The sequence below is a fragment of the Mastigoproctus giganteus genome, chromosome 6, assembly GCF_048544385.1.
Source record: "Mastigoproctus giganteus isolate SK-2022 chromosome 6, ASM4854438v1, whole genome shotgun sequence".
Taxonomy (NCBI): Eukaryota; Metazoa; Arthropoda; class Arachnida; order Uropygi; family Thelyphonidae; genus Mastigoproctus; species Mastigoproctus giganteus.
The window spans coordinates 151,461,775-151,481,003 of NC_143580.1; the positions used below are offsets into that span (position 1 = coordinate 151,461,775).

The following is a 19,229-nucleotide window of genomic DNA, read 5'->3' on the forward strand; positions in this document are numbered from 1 at the left end:
AACTTTGTTCTTTTGACTGTTTTCATTGGGTCTGGCAGATTTCCACTTGATAAACTTATAAGTTATTCATTTCTTCTTCTAATTTCAGCCAAGCTGATGATATTCCAATTTGCATTTTCTAATTCCTTTTCCAGTTCTAATATTCTATCTTCCCCAATGAGCAATCTTATGTTCTAATGTTTGTTCGGTTTGCCACAGGCGCCTCCGTAGCCAGGTGGGAAGGACCAGCAGTGCGTGGCACACACTTCTTGATTAGACCGGGGTTCGAGCCTGTCACCACCAAATACGGAGGATGCGGAAAGGTCAGGGAATGACCACCGTATATCCCAGAGCAATATGGCTTTAGTTGCTAATGCTCGTAAAAACCAAATAACAATCGGTTTGCCAAGTTCAGTTTCCACGCATGGCAGCCTAGTCGTACCCAGAGATTCTTAGATCCTCTGCTTTCACTCTGATCATCTCGCTGCTGTAAAAGGAAGAGTGAATGCTGCTGGGAACAGAGGGCCATTTTGTTTCGTCGTGTGGTCATGTGCTGGAGGGTTTGGTCGTTTCCCCTTCACGCTAACCAGGCATCTTGAATATCTTCAAAGATCATAGTTACATACAAAAAATACACGAAACTAACTTTAATTTTAGAAATTACCTTTACATTAACATATAACTACAATAGTAGACAATTTCCAATCCCATCATGATTGGTTTGGAAATTGTCCTCAAACAAAAGGGAAGGATTGTTTATATTCAAATATCACACCCTGCAATTTCTGAGATACAAGTTAAATGTGTTCCATGACTGCTGTACTACCATTGTCCATTGCTATTAAGTGATGAACCAACCTCATTAGTTTTCAACACCCTTGACAGCGCAAATCCTGATTAGGAGGTTGACTTGTCACAGGCTTTGACAAATTGTATTCTTCTAGTCTATTGACAGCTTCAGTTACACTTGCCTCACCTCCAAGTAGTGGTGATTGGCAACACTGGGGTCCCGGTAGCAATTATGCTTTTCTGGCTTTTACAGAGAATCTGCTAGTTAGGGTATTATTTACATGCATTTATGTTATATGGATCAAAATAACGTTTGCAAATATCTCAGAAATTTTTTATATATATATATGGCCACAAATTCTGATACAAGATGCTTTCAGGTTATAAAGTCTCCAAATGTGTTTGTAATAAAGTACACAAGGTACACAGATTAAACTTGCTTCACTTTTCAACAGTGTCTCCTAGAAGCATCACACAATTTTCACACTTGTTCTTCCAAGCTGTGAAGTCCGTGGCAGACCTTTCTTTGTAGGTATGTTGATCCCACTGGTAAATGACAGAAGCAGTGCTTGTCAACTAGGAAACCTTCTACCACAAAGAGCATTCTCTATCGTTGGGAATAGTAAAAAGTCACTAGGTGTAAGGTCACTGCTGTTTTCTTTAAAAAAAATTTTGCATATTTCCAGAACGATGGGATGAAGCATTGTCCTTATGGAAACAAATGTGATTCAGTCTGTGTGGATGTATTTTCTGAAGTAGTGCTGGGGGGAACTTTCTTCAGAACTTTTTCCTATAAGTTTCCTCTCACTGTATTGCCCTTAGGTACACAGTGTCTAAGGATTATTCCAAGAAAACAGTAACCATTGTTTTCTCTGTACTTGCAGAAATATGGAACTTTTTGGATGGTTGTGAATCAGTATGCTTCTGTTGGTTAGACTGACATTTCATTTCTGGATTGAAGAGTAGAACCCATGCCTTATCCATTGTAACATTTGAGGAAAAGCAAGATCCATTCACTGCAGCATCTCAAGTGAGCGTTGCTTCACACAAGTTGACAGACCGGCCTTTTTTGTGGATGTCTTTTTGATGAGTGAAGGATGTCATTTTAAGTATTATGAACATAGTATACTCTTTAGGGCACTGCAACCAGTGTGACATACTGCATTGTGCTGCCATCATCTGAAAACATTTAGAACTAATTAGCAGTTAAACTAAAAGCATTCCCACACATATACTCAGATTATTTTCTGAGAAATGAATTTGGAAACCTTATAACTTGAATGCACCTTGTATTAGTAAGATCTTCTGAGGATAGCGATGCCTCAACCAAACAGGAACCGATCCTAGGGATAACAAGCTTAAATAACTTCAGAAGACTTGTCAGGGCAGTCAGCTATACAAGAACACAGCCTTAACTGTATTTACAGTAATGTCAGGAATATTTTCAATAGTACAAGGGAATTTCAAGTCTTGGTTGAATCAACTGACATAGTCAAGCAAACAGAAATGCAGTGTCCCAGAAGCAGGGGATGATCAGTTCCACTGTGGTATGTATAATGTACTTAGGAAAGGTGGGCAAGTTAGAAGAGGTGTGGGTGCTGGTGCCATGTTTCATATTAAAAGCAGTCTGAGAGCAACATATGTATGCCAGCATATAATCTGTGTGGTGTGAAGTAGCTGTGTGCAAAAGTAAAATGAGAGTAGAGGGTGTGCTGCACCCCAAAAGATTGTGAATTGTATGATTAAAGCCTCTATGTGCAGATGGAATTGGAGAGAAAGTGTGAATTTATGATTGGAGCAAGTCTGAGGGAGACTTGTTGTGGAGGACAAAATTTTTAAATGAGCCTCATGATTATTATTTGGCATGTCAAATGATTTGATACACCTGATACCCATAAACCAGATAACATCATAAGGTTTGCAAAACCATTAGTGGGAATGATCCTACAGTCCTTAGTTGCAACATGAAAAGAAAGGTTATGGTTGTTAAAGATATGGGTTTTAATTTGAAAAAAAGAGGATTATGGCTGTTTAAAACACTTTATAGCCTTCAACTATGCTCTTGGGGGAGTAGGATGGATAAGTAAAGAGCTGGCCAGTCTAATAGAGTAGAAAAAGATGCTTGGGAAAGTGATCTTTGCAGACAAAAGACTCTTCATATTGGAAGAGGGTGTGTGGGTGAGACCATCAGTATGAAATTAGTGATACTATCGAATCTCATTAATACAAAGTTCAAGGGTTCTAAATTTTAATGTTTTGTAATAATGAGGTTTCTGGTCACAAGGTCCCCCAAAAGTGTCAAAATTTCAGCTTTTTTTTTTTTTTTTTTTGGTACATTAGTATTAGCAATGGCCACATGCTTCGTGTGGCTTATGCTGCACTAGTCAAAAATAAAATAAAATAACAAAAATAAATAATATAAAATAATAAGAGAAAACAAAATAGACAGGCTATGCATTTCCCTCCTCCCGTAGGTAATTATCCAGCTGACCTTTGATTTCCCCAAACTGTCAACCTCTACCACCCATGTAGGTAACTTATTCCAGTAATTTATAACTCACTGGCTAAAATAAAACTTCCTGCAATCCAGTCTAAACATCTCCCCTGTAACTTGAATTTGTGTCCCCTAGTAATAGAATCATTTATAACCGTGAAAGTTTCATCCTCATTCAGTTTACTTATGCCTCTCAGAGCCTTAAACCTCAATCGTGTCTCCTCTAAGGTGCCTAGTTTCCAAGCTCTGCAACCTATATATTCAAAGTCTTTCCTCTTGTCGATGCCCCTTTGCCGATCTCACCAGGCGAGTTACCCATCTTTGGACCCTTTCAGGAAGCACAATGTCTTTCTTTAGGTGTGATCTCCATACTTGAACACAGTATTCCAAGTGTGGTCTAACAATAGCTTTATATAATGGGATTATGATGTCCTTCTTGCAATTCTTATCTCTACTTGCAATTGTACAAAGTTATTTTGGTGATACTGTTCCCCAGGTGCAATACCTTACACTTTGCTGGATTAAAGCATAGCTGCCATTTTTCTGACCATTCCTGAAGTCTATCAGGGTCACTCTGAAGGAGCTCTGCTTGGCAGTGATCATTAACTACTCTACCAATCTTTACTTCATCTGCGAATTTAGACATCACGTCCTCTATCCATTCATTGTTGCCAAGCTGATAGAAATTTCCCCTCAAAGGCCTTGCAGAGTCCTTTCAGTCTTGAGTTAATCCACAAGGCTTTCAGCATATAATACCTCCTGTCGTGCCTGGGCAGAATTGCAGACACATAGACATTGTGGGTTAACTCACAACATTTCTTCAGCATGGTCCTATATTTGTCTAACAAATCGTCAGATCATGTATGCTTAATGTCATTAGTCCCCACATGAATAATGATATTTTCTTTACCCCCTTAATGTCTGACAGTCTATTATTGGTGACATCATTAATACTTGCTCCCGGCAGATATACCCCAGTTCTACGCCACTGATCCTTATTACAAAAAATATTTCCATTTTCCCTGACAATGGAGTCTCCTAATAAAACTAAGTCCTTTTGAACCAGAGTAGTTTGCATTTGGTTATTTTGTTCTGGGACCCAAATCGGGAGTGCATCATTTGTTGGGTTACTAAAGTCTTGAGTCCCTGATGAGCTCCCAGAAACATTATTCTCGAGGGCAAGCACACCCATTTTTTTCAGTGACTCAAATTATTCTAGCTGTGCACTAAATTTTAACTTAAGGTTGATGCACTTCTTACAATGGTGACAAAAAAAAGAATCTCTAAGTGAGCTAGGATTATCCACTAGGTCAACCTTGGAATACATACCACAGGTTCTGCAAGGGAAAAAATCATGACTCACCCAGGAATCACCATCAGCTATTTCCGTATAAGTTATGGTACCCTCTGACAAAGTGTTCAAGGTGGATCTTGTAAGAACCATTATAAAATTTATAATATTAAAAAAATCAAACTATTACAGGAAGAAAACCTGTGAAAATAAACTTTACAATATACAGGCAGTTCTCACTTTACGAGTTTTTTTTTTTTCCCCAAGTATCAAGTATCAACAAAATCGAAAATATGAACATTAATTACAAAAAATGAATGCTAAACAGCCATAAATACTGCATTCCAAATCACGTGCATAGCTATACAATACAGTGCACCCCACTTTACGATATTAATCAGTTCCAGAGACGCCATCATATCGTTAAAATACCACAATGTGAACCCAATAACAACATTGTTTTTTGGTAATTCATTTCCAGATCTCGGGAGTTGAAATTTTCACTGTATAACTAAGCTATTTATCTCTCTAAAATGTCATTTTAAAGGTCACGAGCGCGACCTTAAGACTATATAAGAGGTGGTGTGAGTGTGGTTTGTAAATTGTATTAGTTACCAATTCAAATCATTAAAATGCACTACACTTTCATCATTATCCTATAAAAGAATCAATTTTAAACGCCTTTGCGATATTTTTCTAAAGCACATTTCTGGAGGTCACCACCATAAAACACTAAAAACAATTTACACTTTCCAGTTTATTGGACTTTTCTGTTACTGCAAGCAATTATAAATGGGTAGTAAACTCTATCTTCTTGCATTTGCAAAAATACCGATAGTTGGAATTGTGTGGGTTTTTATGTTGGTGAAACATGTTTCCCCTTCATTGAAATCTTGGCGACTCCGTAGCCAGGTGGGAAGGAGCAGCAGTGCATAGCACACGTTTCTTGATTAGACCGGGGTTCGAGCCCGTCACCACCAAATACGGAGGATGCGGAAAGGTCAGGGAATGACCGCCGCATATCCTGGAGCAATATGGCCTTAGTTGCTAATGCTCCTAAAAACCAAATAACAAACAAACAAACATTGAAATCTTCAATCTTAAAAAAAACAAATAAATTTTCAGAATCTTCTCTTCATTCCTTTTTTTAAGCTTTGTAAACTTGTTACTCCTTGCAAATTGTGTTAGTTGCAATTTCTGCATTCCTTTAAAAAATGCTTATGCATGCTATTGAAATTTATAAAGAAAAGAGATTATCTTGGAAACACGCCTCTTGAAACATTTCTGAAGAAGACGACTCCTTGTGCAACAAAACAAGAGTGTCGAGCCAATAATGAGTGATCAACGAGTGTGCATTTAATCGATGATGATGAAGAATAAACATTCTTTAACATTTGTAAGTCGTAAATAATTTCTCTATTATTATAAAAATTGCTTGATTTTACAGGCTAGCTACGTTTTCATTTATTTCGATAAATCAATCATTGTTTAAACATAAACTAATTACCGTATTTCCTCATGTATAAGACGCACCCTTTTTCGAAAAAATTTGGGTCTAAAAACTGGGTGCGTCTTGTACGGTGGTTGTAGATTTTTTTACTTGAATTTCCCACTTTTTTGCGCTTGTTGTCTTTGTGCTCATTGTTTCGCACTTGTTACGAGTATATTAGGTTACGTTTTTTCGCGTTCTGCCCAGAAATGGCTCAGAAAAGATTTTCGTACAGTGCTGAATTCAAGTTAAAAGTGGTCTAGTTTGCAAAAGTGAATGGAAATCGTGCTGCTGAACATAAGTTTGGTCCTTCTCCAACTGAGAAAACAATCCGAGACTAGCTACGGGAAGAAGAAACCCTACTGAAAACGCCATGGCAGAAGAAGGCCATGAGAGGCAAGTCAGCAAAATGGCCTGATTTAGAGAGGGAATTGACAATATGGATTGAAGAGCAAAGGGCAATTGGAATTCCTGTGTCCACAAAGATGGTTCAGCATGAGGAAAGAAGAATTGCTGATGAAAAAGAAGTTACTGATTTCAAAGGAAGACACAGCTGGTGCTTCAGGTTCATGAAATAGAATGGACATGCGTACACGCACCAGACTTGCCTAAAATATGCCTGAAAGCTATGAGCAGAAGGTCCTTGAATTTCATAGTTTTGTCATTCAATGTCGGAAGACATATCAGTTTGAGTTGGGACAGATTGCAAATATGAACGAAGTCCCCCTTCAATTTGATGTCCCAAGTAACAGAACTGTTGATAAGAAGGGAGTGAAAACTGTAACTGTGAAGACAAGTGGACATGAAAAGAGCCATTATACAGTTGTTCTAGCTTGTTGTGCCGACGGAACCAAGCTGCCTCCTATGCTGATTTTCAAATGCAAAACAATGCCAAAAGAAGACATTCCTCGAGGAGTGATTGTCCACATTCACGACAAGGGTTGGATGGATCAGGATGGGATGAAGATCTGGTTTGAGAAAGTTTGGAGCAGGAGACCAGGTGGGCTCTTATGCAAACCTGCCCTATTGGTGCTTGATCAGGTCAGGGCACACATAACAAAAAACACAAAGAAGATTGCTGCAGAGCAAAAAACAAAACTTGCCGCCATACCTGGAGGCTTGACATCCCAGCTCCAACCACTTGATGTCAGCATTAACAAACTCTTCAAAGCTGCCATGAGAGACGAATGGAACTGATGGATGAAGTCTTCTGGGGACAATTTGACACCAGCAGAAAGAGTGAAGAAACCAACTATAGGAGAAGTTTGTACCTGGGTGAAAAGATCCTGGGTTAACATCAAGATTGAGATCGTTGTCAAGTCATTTAAGAAGTTGGCATTTCAAATGCCATAGATGGAACTGAGGACGAGGAAATATATGAAGACAGTGATTCGACATCAGACACAGATGAGGAAAAGCTAATGGATGGGAGTTTTGACAGTGATGGGTTGTATGAATTTGATGATGAATAAAGCTTGAGTTCAATAACTTTATGTAATACATTTTTTTTCAAATTTTGGACCCCAAAATTAAGGTGCGTCTTATACATGGGGAAATACGGTAGCTAACTAATTTCATTGTTGAGAACGTAACTCCTATTTTTAACCTTATGTCTATGGGAAATAAATTTCCGCTTTATGAGTTTTCACTTTACGAGTGCGCACTAGAAACGAATTAACTCAAAGTCGAGAACTACCTGTACTAAATAATCTTTGAAACCCTGCTCTACTTCACTAATCCTGCTCTAATCCCCTCTTATCTATATTTCTTTGCTGATGCTATGAAGAGCTGTAATAGGCACCAAACTATATAGCTATAAGCATACTATATAGCTAAGAATAATATTATCAAAAATAAATTAATCAAATAAAATAATAAAAATAAAAAATAATAAAAACCAAAGTCTTGCCTGACAATAGAATAATAGGAATAATCCTTTTTTAAAGATTTTATTTTATTTGTAAGATAAACTAAGAGAAAAGCAATTAACAGAAATGAAAATATTGTACAGTATATAATTTGATATATACACTATTTTAGTATCACAGTAAAAAGAATTACAATCTTAATATAAAAGGAGATGTACGAACCATTAACTTTTTAATAAATTAATCAGATTTAAAGAACGAATGCAATGTTGTTTGCACAATTTTTGTCCTATATGCATTTTTAACGACAGACATAATGAAATGCAATATTTGTTTCCTTATCAGCCTTACTGCAGGCCAACGTTCTCTATTATGCTCAATGTATTTTGGGCAGCTTTTTTATATGGCAGTTTGTGTGCTTCTTCACTTTTGCTGTCGCTAATAACAAAAACATCATCATTTTGCTTGGTGCTCAGCAGCTCTTCTGGTGTTGCTGTGGTAGCAACTTCCACCTTCACTCTCTTCAAATTCACCAACAAAATCCATATGCCCCTTCAAATTCCCCCATTCCTCAATGTTGCTATCACATTCATCTGCTGGACCATGTTTTTCGATGATATTCTCTCCAAAGCCACTCTTTCTGAAGCAGCTGATTATTATACTTGATGCAATACTGTCCCAAGTGATAACAAGATTATGGATAGATATTCCAATTTGGCTGTAAATTGTTCCCTCCTATATTGAGGATCAGGTACCTTAATAGGTGGGTCCTGTATGCTCTTTTGAAGCTATAAATAATGCCTTGATCCTATGATTGTATACAATTGGTAATATTGGGAGGTAAAAACAACATATGTATATTTTTCAACTTAAGTGTCTCACAGAATGTGCTGTACAATGATATAGAATGATCAAAATGTTCCTTTACTTTCTGAAGCCATCCTTCTGTCTACTTTTAATAACTAAGACTGAAATATTTCCCACTAGGTAACCCACAGTTAAATGGCCGGAGGAACACATCCCACTGCTGCACTATTCAGTCTACCAAAACTCACACTCTCTGGCCTTTACAGAGTTGAGTACTCCAGTAGGTCTCTTTCCCTTAAACCTGTCCTGGGACAGGGTCAAGGGAAAGAGACCTATTGGAGCACAACTCACAATTTACAGGCAGTACATATTGATACATTGTGGTCATAGTCTCCCTGTTGCTTATTGTGAAACTGCTTTTATCCTGTTTTCAGTAAAAGATATATATAATTAATATTATAATTAAACATATTATCAATTAATATTATAATTATATATATTAATCCTTCAGGCTGTCACAGACATTCTCTCAGATATGCTAGACAAGCTGTGCTTGCTACCTGGGAGTCTAAAACGCTAACGGAACTGATATTCGGGTGACTCAAGTGAAGTGGACTCAATTTCCGTGAAGTCTGGACGGTCTGTTACAGCCAGATCCTCTGCTTGCCTCTTCACGATGGTGGGACTGTTAGTAATCCTGGGTATAACATCCATGCGGAACAACACTCTGGGTCATCACCCAGGTGTGAACCAATGTAAGCAGGGGTCGAGGTATTACGCCCACACCACATGGAAGAATGCCGCCGTCTGTGTTACCAGGCAGTACTAGGTGGTAGATGACTCTCATCTACCGGTGAAATACCACAACTTTGATTATTGGAGGCTAGAAGTGGTGGAACCCATGTTCAGTCACCAGAGTGAAGTTCCAGTCAACCCTTCCCCATCTCTTCCATCTTGCAGTATGGCTGATGACTTTTGAGGTTATGATGAACACCATGGTGAGATCCAAACTTCCATACAATTCAAGGGTACAGATCTAAAACGGAGTTAGCAGGCTGGCCGCTATTAATACACTGGACCAAACCTATTGGTAACTCTCTAGGAGTCTTCTGAATCAGCTAGTATATAATTTGCTACGTCTGCTCTGCCAGATAGTGACTGGAGGGAGTCCGAGTAGTGTGTATGCGGCGAGCATTGTCGAGGCCACGTTATGTCAAGAATCTGGGTATATTCTTACCATGTGTATGCCTTATCCAAAAATTTCATTACTTCATGCAGCACATCCCCCCCCCCCCACTTTTTCTTACTATTGAATTCACTATGAATTGTCAAACTAATAGAGCAAGCTATCTGCGAAAAGATCTAAACCGCCCAAGCACTTCCTAATTAATTTCACAAATATACGTGGTCTCAATTCTAACCTCAACGATGTCCATTTCCACTTGCAGTCTGCCAAACCCCATGTACTTTTTCTGACTGAATCTCAGTTATCAGTTGTTTCAACTACTGCTCATCTCAGTTGCCCAAATTATTTCCTGTATGATTCCTTTCGCCTCAAAGGTGGTACTTGTGCATATGTCCATTCCGATATTCCCTGTCAGAGACTTGGTAATTTGGAATCTCCTCTTTTCGATCTTCTCTGGCTTAAAATCGCTCTACCTCAAAGAGTTCTAATCACTTAGAACTCTTTGACTTCCTCTCTTTGCAACTTGAGTTTCTCGAGTCCAACTTTTCTAACAGTGAGGTAATTTTCCTGGTGATTTTAATGTTCTAGTCACACAGACCCAGCTTGTCAAGATGCTGAGACTTTTGCAATTACTAATGACCTCGCACAGATTATTCATTTACTTACCAGAACTGCAAAATCCTAACCATACTTCCAACACACTTGATCTTTTTCTCATAAACAACCCTTCTAAGTTCACTGTCGAAATGAATGGTCCTTTAGGCACATCAGAGGCGCCTCCGTAGCCAGGTGGGAAGGAGCAGCAGTGCATATCACACGCTTCTTGATTAGACTGGGGTTCGAGCCATCACCACCAGATGTGGAAAGGTCAGGGAATAACCACTGCATGTTCCCGGAGCAATGTCGTTTGCTTTTAATTTATGTGCTTATAAATTGAATAAATTTATCAATTTATAAATTGATATGCTTACAAAAGTGATAAATCTACTGTTCTGCAGTGTAAAACAGACTTTTTCGAGTGTGTTAATGGAAGAAAGTGACTTTATTGTGGACAAGTTTTCTAACCCGTACAAAAATATGGCTACAAATAACAAGGGAAATGTGAAAAGATCAAAGAAGATGATGACATCAGTGAATAAAATTGAGTTATTAGACAAAATTTCTAATGGTGAAAGTCTCTCCTCAGTGGCAAAACATTATAAAATCAATGAGTCAACGCTTTGATCAATCAAGAAATCGGAAGAAAAAATCCGCTGTAGTGTCTGTGAAAACGCGCTAATTGCTTCAAAAATTTGCTCTGTAACTCATGATGTTAAATTAGAAAAAATGGAAAAGGCTTTAAATCTGTGGATAGAAGACTGAACTCAAAATAAAATTCCGTTAAGTTCACTCATCATTCGTGAAAAAGCAAAACTCCTTTATCAACACTTTAGCGAAACTGGTGATTGCACTGGCGGGATAATTTTTTTTGCTAGCAAAGGCACTGGTTTGAAAGATTTGTTTGAAATTTCTAATAAATATTACGTTTAATATTAAATTGTTTCTTATTTTCATTTCGATGCCATATGCTTGCATTTCACTATGTACTGTCTATGTACATAGTCATATTATGAAGGTACATATAATACATATATAGACAAAATTTTAGACTAGTTTTTCTTATATATTTCATACTTTGGAACGTAATTCCTTTATTACTATGGGAGCCATAACTCAGTATTCGTGACATTAGTATTAGTATTTTAGTATTAGTAACGGCTGCATGGTGCAAGAAAACCTATGGCTTATGCTGCACCAGCCAAAAAAAAAAAAAAAAATCCAAACAAAACAATGATAAAAAAAAAAGAAAAAAAAAAGGAAATTAAACCTATCATCCTACGCGCTTCCCTTACCTGAAAGTTCTATCCAGATGACCTTTGAATTTCCCCAAACTGTCGGCCTCTACCACCCATGAAGGCAACTTATTCCAGTAATTTATAACTCGCTGGCTAAAATAAAACTTCCTGCAGTCCAATCTAAACATTTCCCCCCATCACTTGAATTTATGTCCCCTAGTTCTAGCATCATTTATAATCTTGAAAATTTTGTCCTCATTCATTTTACTGATGCCTCTCAGAGCCTTAAACACCTCAATCAAATCTCCTCTAAGGTGTCTAGTTTCCAAACTCTGCAACCCACATATTCGAAGTCTTTCTTCATAAGGACGGCCTTTAGCCGATCTCACCAGGCGAGTCACCCTTCTTTGCACCCTTTCAAGAAGCTCGATGTCTTTCTTTAGGTGCGGTCTCCATACTTGAACACAGTATTCCAAGTGTGGTCTAACATAAGCCTTATATAATGGGATTATCACGTCCCTATCTCTACTTGCAAAAGTTCGATAGATCATCGATAGGACACCATGGGCCTTCCTTGCAACCTGTTTATAATGCTCAGAGAACTTCATGTCTGACCGTATCGTAACACCCAAGTCCCTTTCCTCCAGTACTGGGTTTAGTTGAACTGCACCAAGTGAATAAGTTTTTTTGGGATTACTCTTTCCCAGGTGTAATACCTTACACTTTGTTGGATTAAAGCACAGCTGCCATTTTCTGACCATTCTTGAAGTCTATCTAGGTCTCTCTGAAGAAGCTCAGCTTGACAGTGATCATTAACTACTCTACCAATTTTAACATCATCTGCAAATTTAGACATCACGCCCTCTATCCCTTCATCAATGTCGTTTATAAAAATTAAAAACAACAGTGGTCCTAATACTGATCCTTGGGGAACCCCACTTCTTACATCAACCCAATCTGAGGAATAGCCATTTATCACAACCCTCTGCCTCCTGCCCTGAAGCCATCCTTCTATCCATCTAAGGATTTTCCCAGTGATTCCAACCTGTTCCAGCTTATAAAGCAACCGCTCATGTGGGACTGCGTGAAAAGCTTTGCTGAAATCTAAATAAATAGTGTCGAAATTATTCCCTAAATCCAGCTCGTGAGTGACCCTTTCGAAATAGCGAACCAGATTTGTTAAACTTGATTTTCCCTTTACAAAATCATGCTGAGTATCCTTGAGAATTTCAGTTCGATCCAAATGATCCTGAATTCCACCCTTGATCATTGCCTCCATGATTTTCCCTACTACTGAAGTCAGACTGACAGGGCGATAATTTCCAAATTCACTTTTAGAGCCACCCTTATGTATGGGAGATACATTTGCACTTTTCCAATCTGAGGGAATCTCCCCAGAGTCTAGTGATACTCGCATAATTAGCCTCAATGGTTCAATGCACTCGCTTGCCGCCTCTCTTAAGATTATAGGGTATATTCCATCAACTCCAGGAGCCTTACTGGTCTGTAGGCTCGAAAGTTTTTTCATTAAATAATCTTGCGAAATATCATTAATTACATATTTTTTAACTTCGCTCCCACAATTTCCCATTGCCACAAAAGGTTTTTAATTTGTAAATATCGATGCAAAATAACTGTTGAGTTCATCTGCAACGGCAGCTGGTGTATTTATTACTATCCCCTTTCCCTTACGTAAAGGTCCGATCTGGTTTGTCCTGCTCTTCTTGGCATTTATATATGTGAAGAATTCTTTATCCCCCCCCTCCCTCTTTGCTCTGTTTGCTAGTGATTTCTCATAAACTGCCTTTGCCTGTCGAACCTTTTCTGTGGCTCTATTACATATCACCTTGTAGCTGTTATAGGCTTCAGTACTTTTTATTGCTCTGTAACCTTTCCATGCCACCTTTTTCTGCTCAAGTAATGTGGCAACTTCACTATTAATCCAACTTGGAACCCTTCTCGTGGAGTATTTTTTTAATGGTATATATGCATTTCTCAGGAACATAACTCTGAGGGTTTACTGTATATAATTGGCTATCCAGTTTTCTCTCAGACCACTCACTGAGGGTGATGGTATATGGCTCCCTGTTTTCTAAATTCTCCACTAATGCTGGGTCCCCCAAGGTTCATTTCTTTCCCCCCACTCTTTTCCTCTTGTATATTAATGGCCTTCTTCAGTTGACCAGAAATCCTATCCACAGTTTTGCTGATGATTGCACATTGCATTCCACTTTCCATTTTGAGAAACCTCACCCTAATCAATCAGCTTCAACTTTTCAAATATCTGCTATCAATTACTTAAATGCCGATCTCCAGGTAATTCTCCAGTGGGGCAAAGATAACAGTTGATTTCAATCCTTCTAAAACTCAGTCCTGTCTTAGATCTTGCAAAAAGGATTCTTTTGCTCCTATGCTTATCTTTGGTGACACTAATTTCTCGGCAAGATGATATATTGCTTTTGGGGATTACCCTGACTTCTAATCTCTCTTGGCTGAAGCACATTAGAAATATTGCTTTCTCTGCATCTAAAAAACTTGGTTTTCTCTTTCGCTCTTCGCATTACTTTTCTTCCAAACAGCTGTTCACTCTGTACAAATCACAAATCTGCCCTACCATGGAATATTGTTCCAACATCTTGGGCGGTGCCCACAAAACCTATCTCTCAGGCTTCTAGATTCCATTCATAAGAGGGCAGTTAGGTTAATTAATGACTCCTCTCTAACAGAGTCTCTCCAATCTGTCTCATGGACATTCTGTTTCTGCAGCATGCCTTTTCTACAGATACTTCCATGGGCACTGTTCTTCTGAATTGACTTCTATAATTCCTGCTCTCTCTTTCAAAACAGTCTGAACCCGTGCTATCACTAGCCAAAATCCATTTACTGTTCAACTTCAAACTCACAGAACCAACTTTTTATCTTCCTCGTTTATTCATTCAACTTCTGTTTTCTGGATCAATCTTCCTTCATATGTATTTCCTGAAAATTAATCTACAGAAGTTCAAGTCTGATGTCAACAAATATCTTCTGTCTTCTTCTCAACCTCCAACCCAAGCACGGTACTAAGTACTATAGGTTATAATACCTCTTGTGTTTAGGGTTTTCATTAAAAAATAAAAAATAATAATAATATTATAATTATTAATTAATAATATTAAAATATATATATATATATAATTTATTATATTTAATAGAATAAATAACTCATCTGGTATCCTGTTTTCAGTAAAAGATATACAGTAAGTCCCTAACATACGTAAGAGATATGTTCCAGGACTTCTAATGTAAGTCGAGTTTAACTTAACTCGAGGATGACTAATAAAATATTGCATCTATATCCCTGATATGCGAAAATTACATATCAGAGATATAGATGTGGATATAGATACCACATAATATCCTCAGAAGAATGAAAAAAAACATTTATTTTTTTTTTTTATTTTAGTTATAAATTGTAAATTAGTTCAATTAAAAACTGTGGGAACAGCGGGGAAGTAGCCAGAGTAGCACATAAGAAAAGAAAATATAAAAGGAAGGGAAAAAACGCATGTTATTGTAATGTAAAAACTGATATGTATTTCTTAGCCATGGTTATTATAGTTAACATCATTGGTGCCGATCCCTTCACTGCTTCTTGTATTCTGTCTTTATCCTTTATTATTGTGTTCACTGTTGACACTGACAAATCTAAATTACGTGCGATATTTTATAATGTGTGACCATTTTCATACATCCTTATTATATTTACTCTCACTTATTCCTTTGTCGGCACCGTGATAATGGTCAAAATGAAATTTTCTATAAAGAACTTCATAGGGTTAAGGCAGAAACACACTATTATCACCCCACACAAGTTCACATGCTCACATTTTACTAAAGCACATTTTGCAGTCACTATCATAAAACAACAAAAGCAATTTGCAGTTTCCTGTTTATTGGGCCTTTCTGTTAATGTAATCTATTATAAACAGGTTGTAAACACAATCTTATTGCATTTGCAATAATACCGATAGCTGGAATTCTGTGGGTTTTTACGTTATATGGTGAAATGTGTGTCCCCTTCACTGAAATCTTCAATCTTATAAAAAAACAATAAATAAATTTTCAGAATCGTTTCTTCATTCCTATTTTTTAAGTGTGTTACTCCGATCCTCACTTGTGCAATTTATGCATGCTGTGTTCGTCATTATTGATTGCTTTTGTTTTTTTATTTTTAACTGTTTTAAATTTTACAATCCTACAAAAAATAAAACATAAAAATTGAGTGAAAAAAAATTTAGGTAAGTCCAAAGTTACGTAACTCATTGTTACGCAAGTCAGAGACTTACTGTATAACTGTATATAATTTAATTCTTTTAAGAGAATAAACGTACTGTAAAGATAATTCTTTTTGTTCACCTGGTTAACTTATTAATATGATTCAGCTATAATATTTTTCTGTAAATTTCAGCATCACAATCAACTTTCATTAAATATATAATTTTCTATTTAAGGTTAATTATTATGTCTCCCAGACACAGGCCAACAACCATGCAGTTAGAGAAGCTGCTTGTGCCTGTATAGCTGAATTAGCTTCAAAGGTAAGTTTCTTAAGAATTTTATATATTTAAGTTTCTGAACAAATAAATAAAAATAATACAAAATAATAAATAAATAAAAATAATACAAAATAATAAATTACTAAAAATAATACAAAATAATATATAAATACAAATAAAAATAAAATAATTTATTTGTAACTGAATGTGATTTATTGATAGGTGTTACAAACCCATCTGAATAATAGATCCTAATTTGTCCAGAGAGCTAATATTTGATTGTAATAACTAAGATAGTTACCTATGAACACTCACCATCCTTTGTTATTTTTGAACTTCGTTTTTCAGTTGAGCTATTACTGTTTGGTTTGAGGAATTATTTTGTTTTGAAATTATTTTGCAATTCAGTGTGAAAAATTTGGTATAAATGCCAAAATGAAATTCCACCATCAGTCATCCTTACCAAATTCCAGCTTATATTTTTTATCCAAATTGCCTCTTTGTTTTTTTATAAGCTCATCTGCCAGAGGAGTTGCCTGTTTATGGCAAAGGTTCTCTTGCATTACCCATTGCTTGACGTAGCTCAGTGGTCAGGAGCGACAGTGCATAGCACGCGTTCCTTGAGGGGACAGGGGTTCAAGCCCATGCCTACTAAATACGATAAATATTTGTATTAAATAAATTGTAATAGATGACAACCACTGTAGTGGTTTGGGGCTATTAGTATTAGTTGAGGCATATGATACTAGAACGAAAGTTTATTGAGCATCGGCCAAAAAAAAAAAAAAAAACCTTCCCATTTCACCCATCCAGCCACTCCAAATGTCTAGTTCAGCCTTAAATTTATTTAAGCTATCAACTTCCACAGCAGCAACAACAACAACAGATGGAAGTCTGTTCCAGCAATCAACTACCAGCTGGCTAAAGGCAAATTTATGCACATCAATTCTACAACTGTCTTTCCTCAATTTGAATCTGTGCCCCCTCAGGTTCTTAATCTGAGCAAGGGAAGTATCATGTCAGCACTGAGCCTGCTCAAACCATTCAAGGCCTTATACACCTTGATCAGATCAACTCGCAGGTGCCTAGCCTCCAGATGCTGCAACTTGCAGAAAAGTCTTTCTTCGCAAGTGCACCCCTTTGTTCCTCTCACCAATCTTGTTGCCCTTCTCTGTATGTGTTCTAGCAATTCTATGCTTAATAAAATGAGGCCTCTGGACCTGTACCCAGTACTTGAAGTGTAGCTTCACCATTGCCTTATACAAAGGGATAATCACCCTCCTTGTTTCTCCTAGCAAAATTCCTGTATATCACTGACAAAACTTCATGGTCTGGCAGCCTGTCTGCACTGTTCAGAGAACTTCATATCTGACTGTACAATTAACACCAGGTCTTTTTCATTGTCCACCTCCCTGAGTTTAGTACCACACAGTTGGTACATTTCTCTTGGGTTACTGCTGCCTATGTGCAGTACTTTGCATTTGTCAATGTTAAACTTTGGTTGCCACTTCTCAGCCCATCTGCCTAACATTTCTAGATCCTGTTGCAGTAGCATACTGTCTTTACTGTCATTAACAACCCTGCCAACCTTTGTATCTTTTACAAACTTCAACATTAATCCCGATATATATCTTCATCGGTATCATTGATAAATACACAATACAACAATGGGCCCAGCTCTGAATGCTGGGGGACTCCACTTATAACCTTAGCCAACATAGATCAATTTCCATTTATTAACACTCTGCATTCTCTCACTGAACCAACCCTTTATCCATTGCAGCAACTAGCCCTTAATGTCATATCGCTCCAATTTGTATAGCAGTCCTCCCTGTGCAACAGTATTGAAAGTTTTCCTGAAATCCAAGTATGTGGAGTCCTCCAGCTCCGAATGCTGGGGGACTCCACTTATAACCTTAGCCAACATAGAGCAATTTCCATTTATTAACACTCTCTGCATTCTCCCACTGAACCAACCCTTTATCTATTGCAGCAACTAGCCCTTAATGTCATACCGCTCCAATTTGTATAGCAGTCCTCCCTGTGCAACAGTATTGAAAGTTTTCCTGAAATCCAAGTATGTGATATCAAAATTATTTTTTGCATCCAGTTCCTTTGTGACCACATCGTAGTATCCAATCAAATTGTTCAGACAAGACTTCCCCTTAACTAATCCCTGCTGTCTGAACTATTTTTTTTTTTATGTAAACCCCAATCACGAGAGGTATTAGAACCTGTAGTACTTAGTACCGTGCTTGGGTTGGAGGTTGAGAAGACGAAAGAAGATATTTGTTGACATTGGACTTGAACTTCTGTAGACTGTAATTTTCAGGAAATACGTATGAAGGAAGTTTGTTCCAGAAAATGGCAGTTGAATGAATAAACGAGGAAGATGAAAAGTTGGTTCTGTGAGTTTGAAGTTGGACAGTAAATGGATGTTATCTGGTGGCGGCACGCGTTTGGACTGTTTTGAAAGAGAGAGCGGGAATTATAGAAACCAATTCAGAAGAACGGTGCCCATGGAAATATCTCTAGAAGAGGCATGCAGCAGAAACAGTATGTCTATGAGACAGCGAGTGTAGAAACTCTGTTAGAGATGAATCATTAATCAACCTAACTACCCTCTTCTGAACGGAATCAAGAAGCCTGAGAGAGGTTTTGGGAGCACCATCCCAGATGTGGGAACAATATTCCATGGTTGGGTGGATTTGCGATTTGTAAAGAGTGAACAGCTGTTTGGTAGAAAAGTAAAGTATAATATACATCAATGCTAGGAGTATAGTAAATAAATTTGATGAATTTGAAGTGCTGATTAAGACATCCAAGGCGGATATTGTTGGGATATCAGAGACATGGTGCCATTCAGATGTAAGGAATGCAGAATTGGAATTTGGAGAGTACAATGGGTTATGCTGTTAGTTAAGAAACACTTAAAATCTAAGGAAGTGCATTG

The 19,229-nt window shown here is 37.5% G+C and overlaps 1 protein-coding gene across 1 annotated transcript in view; it reads left to right on the plus strand.

Annotated features, from left to right (window-relative positions):
• LOC150084658 (uncharacterized) overlaps window positions 1-19,229 on the plus strand; it is a 350,037-nt gene that overhangs the window by 134,128 nt on the left and 196,680 nt on the right. The window contains exon 8 of the mRNA XM_090375393.1: window positions 16,232-16,318. Coding sequence (XP_090231519.1) covers window positions 16,232-16,318 — 87 coding nt within the window. The remainder of the gene's footprint in view (window positions 1-16,231; window positions 16,319-19,229) is intronic.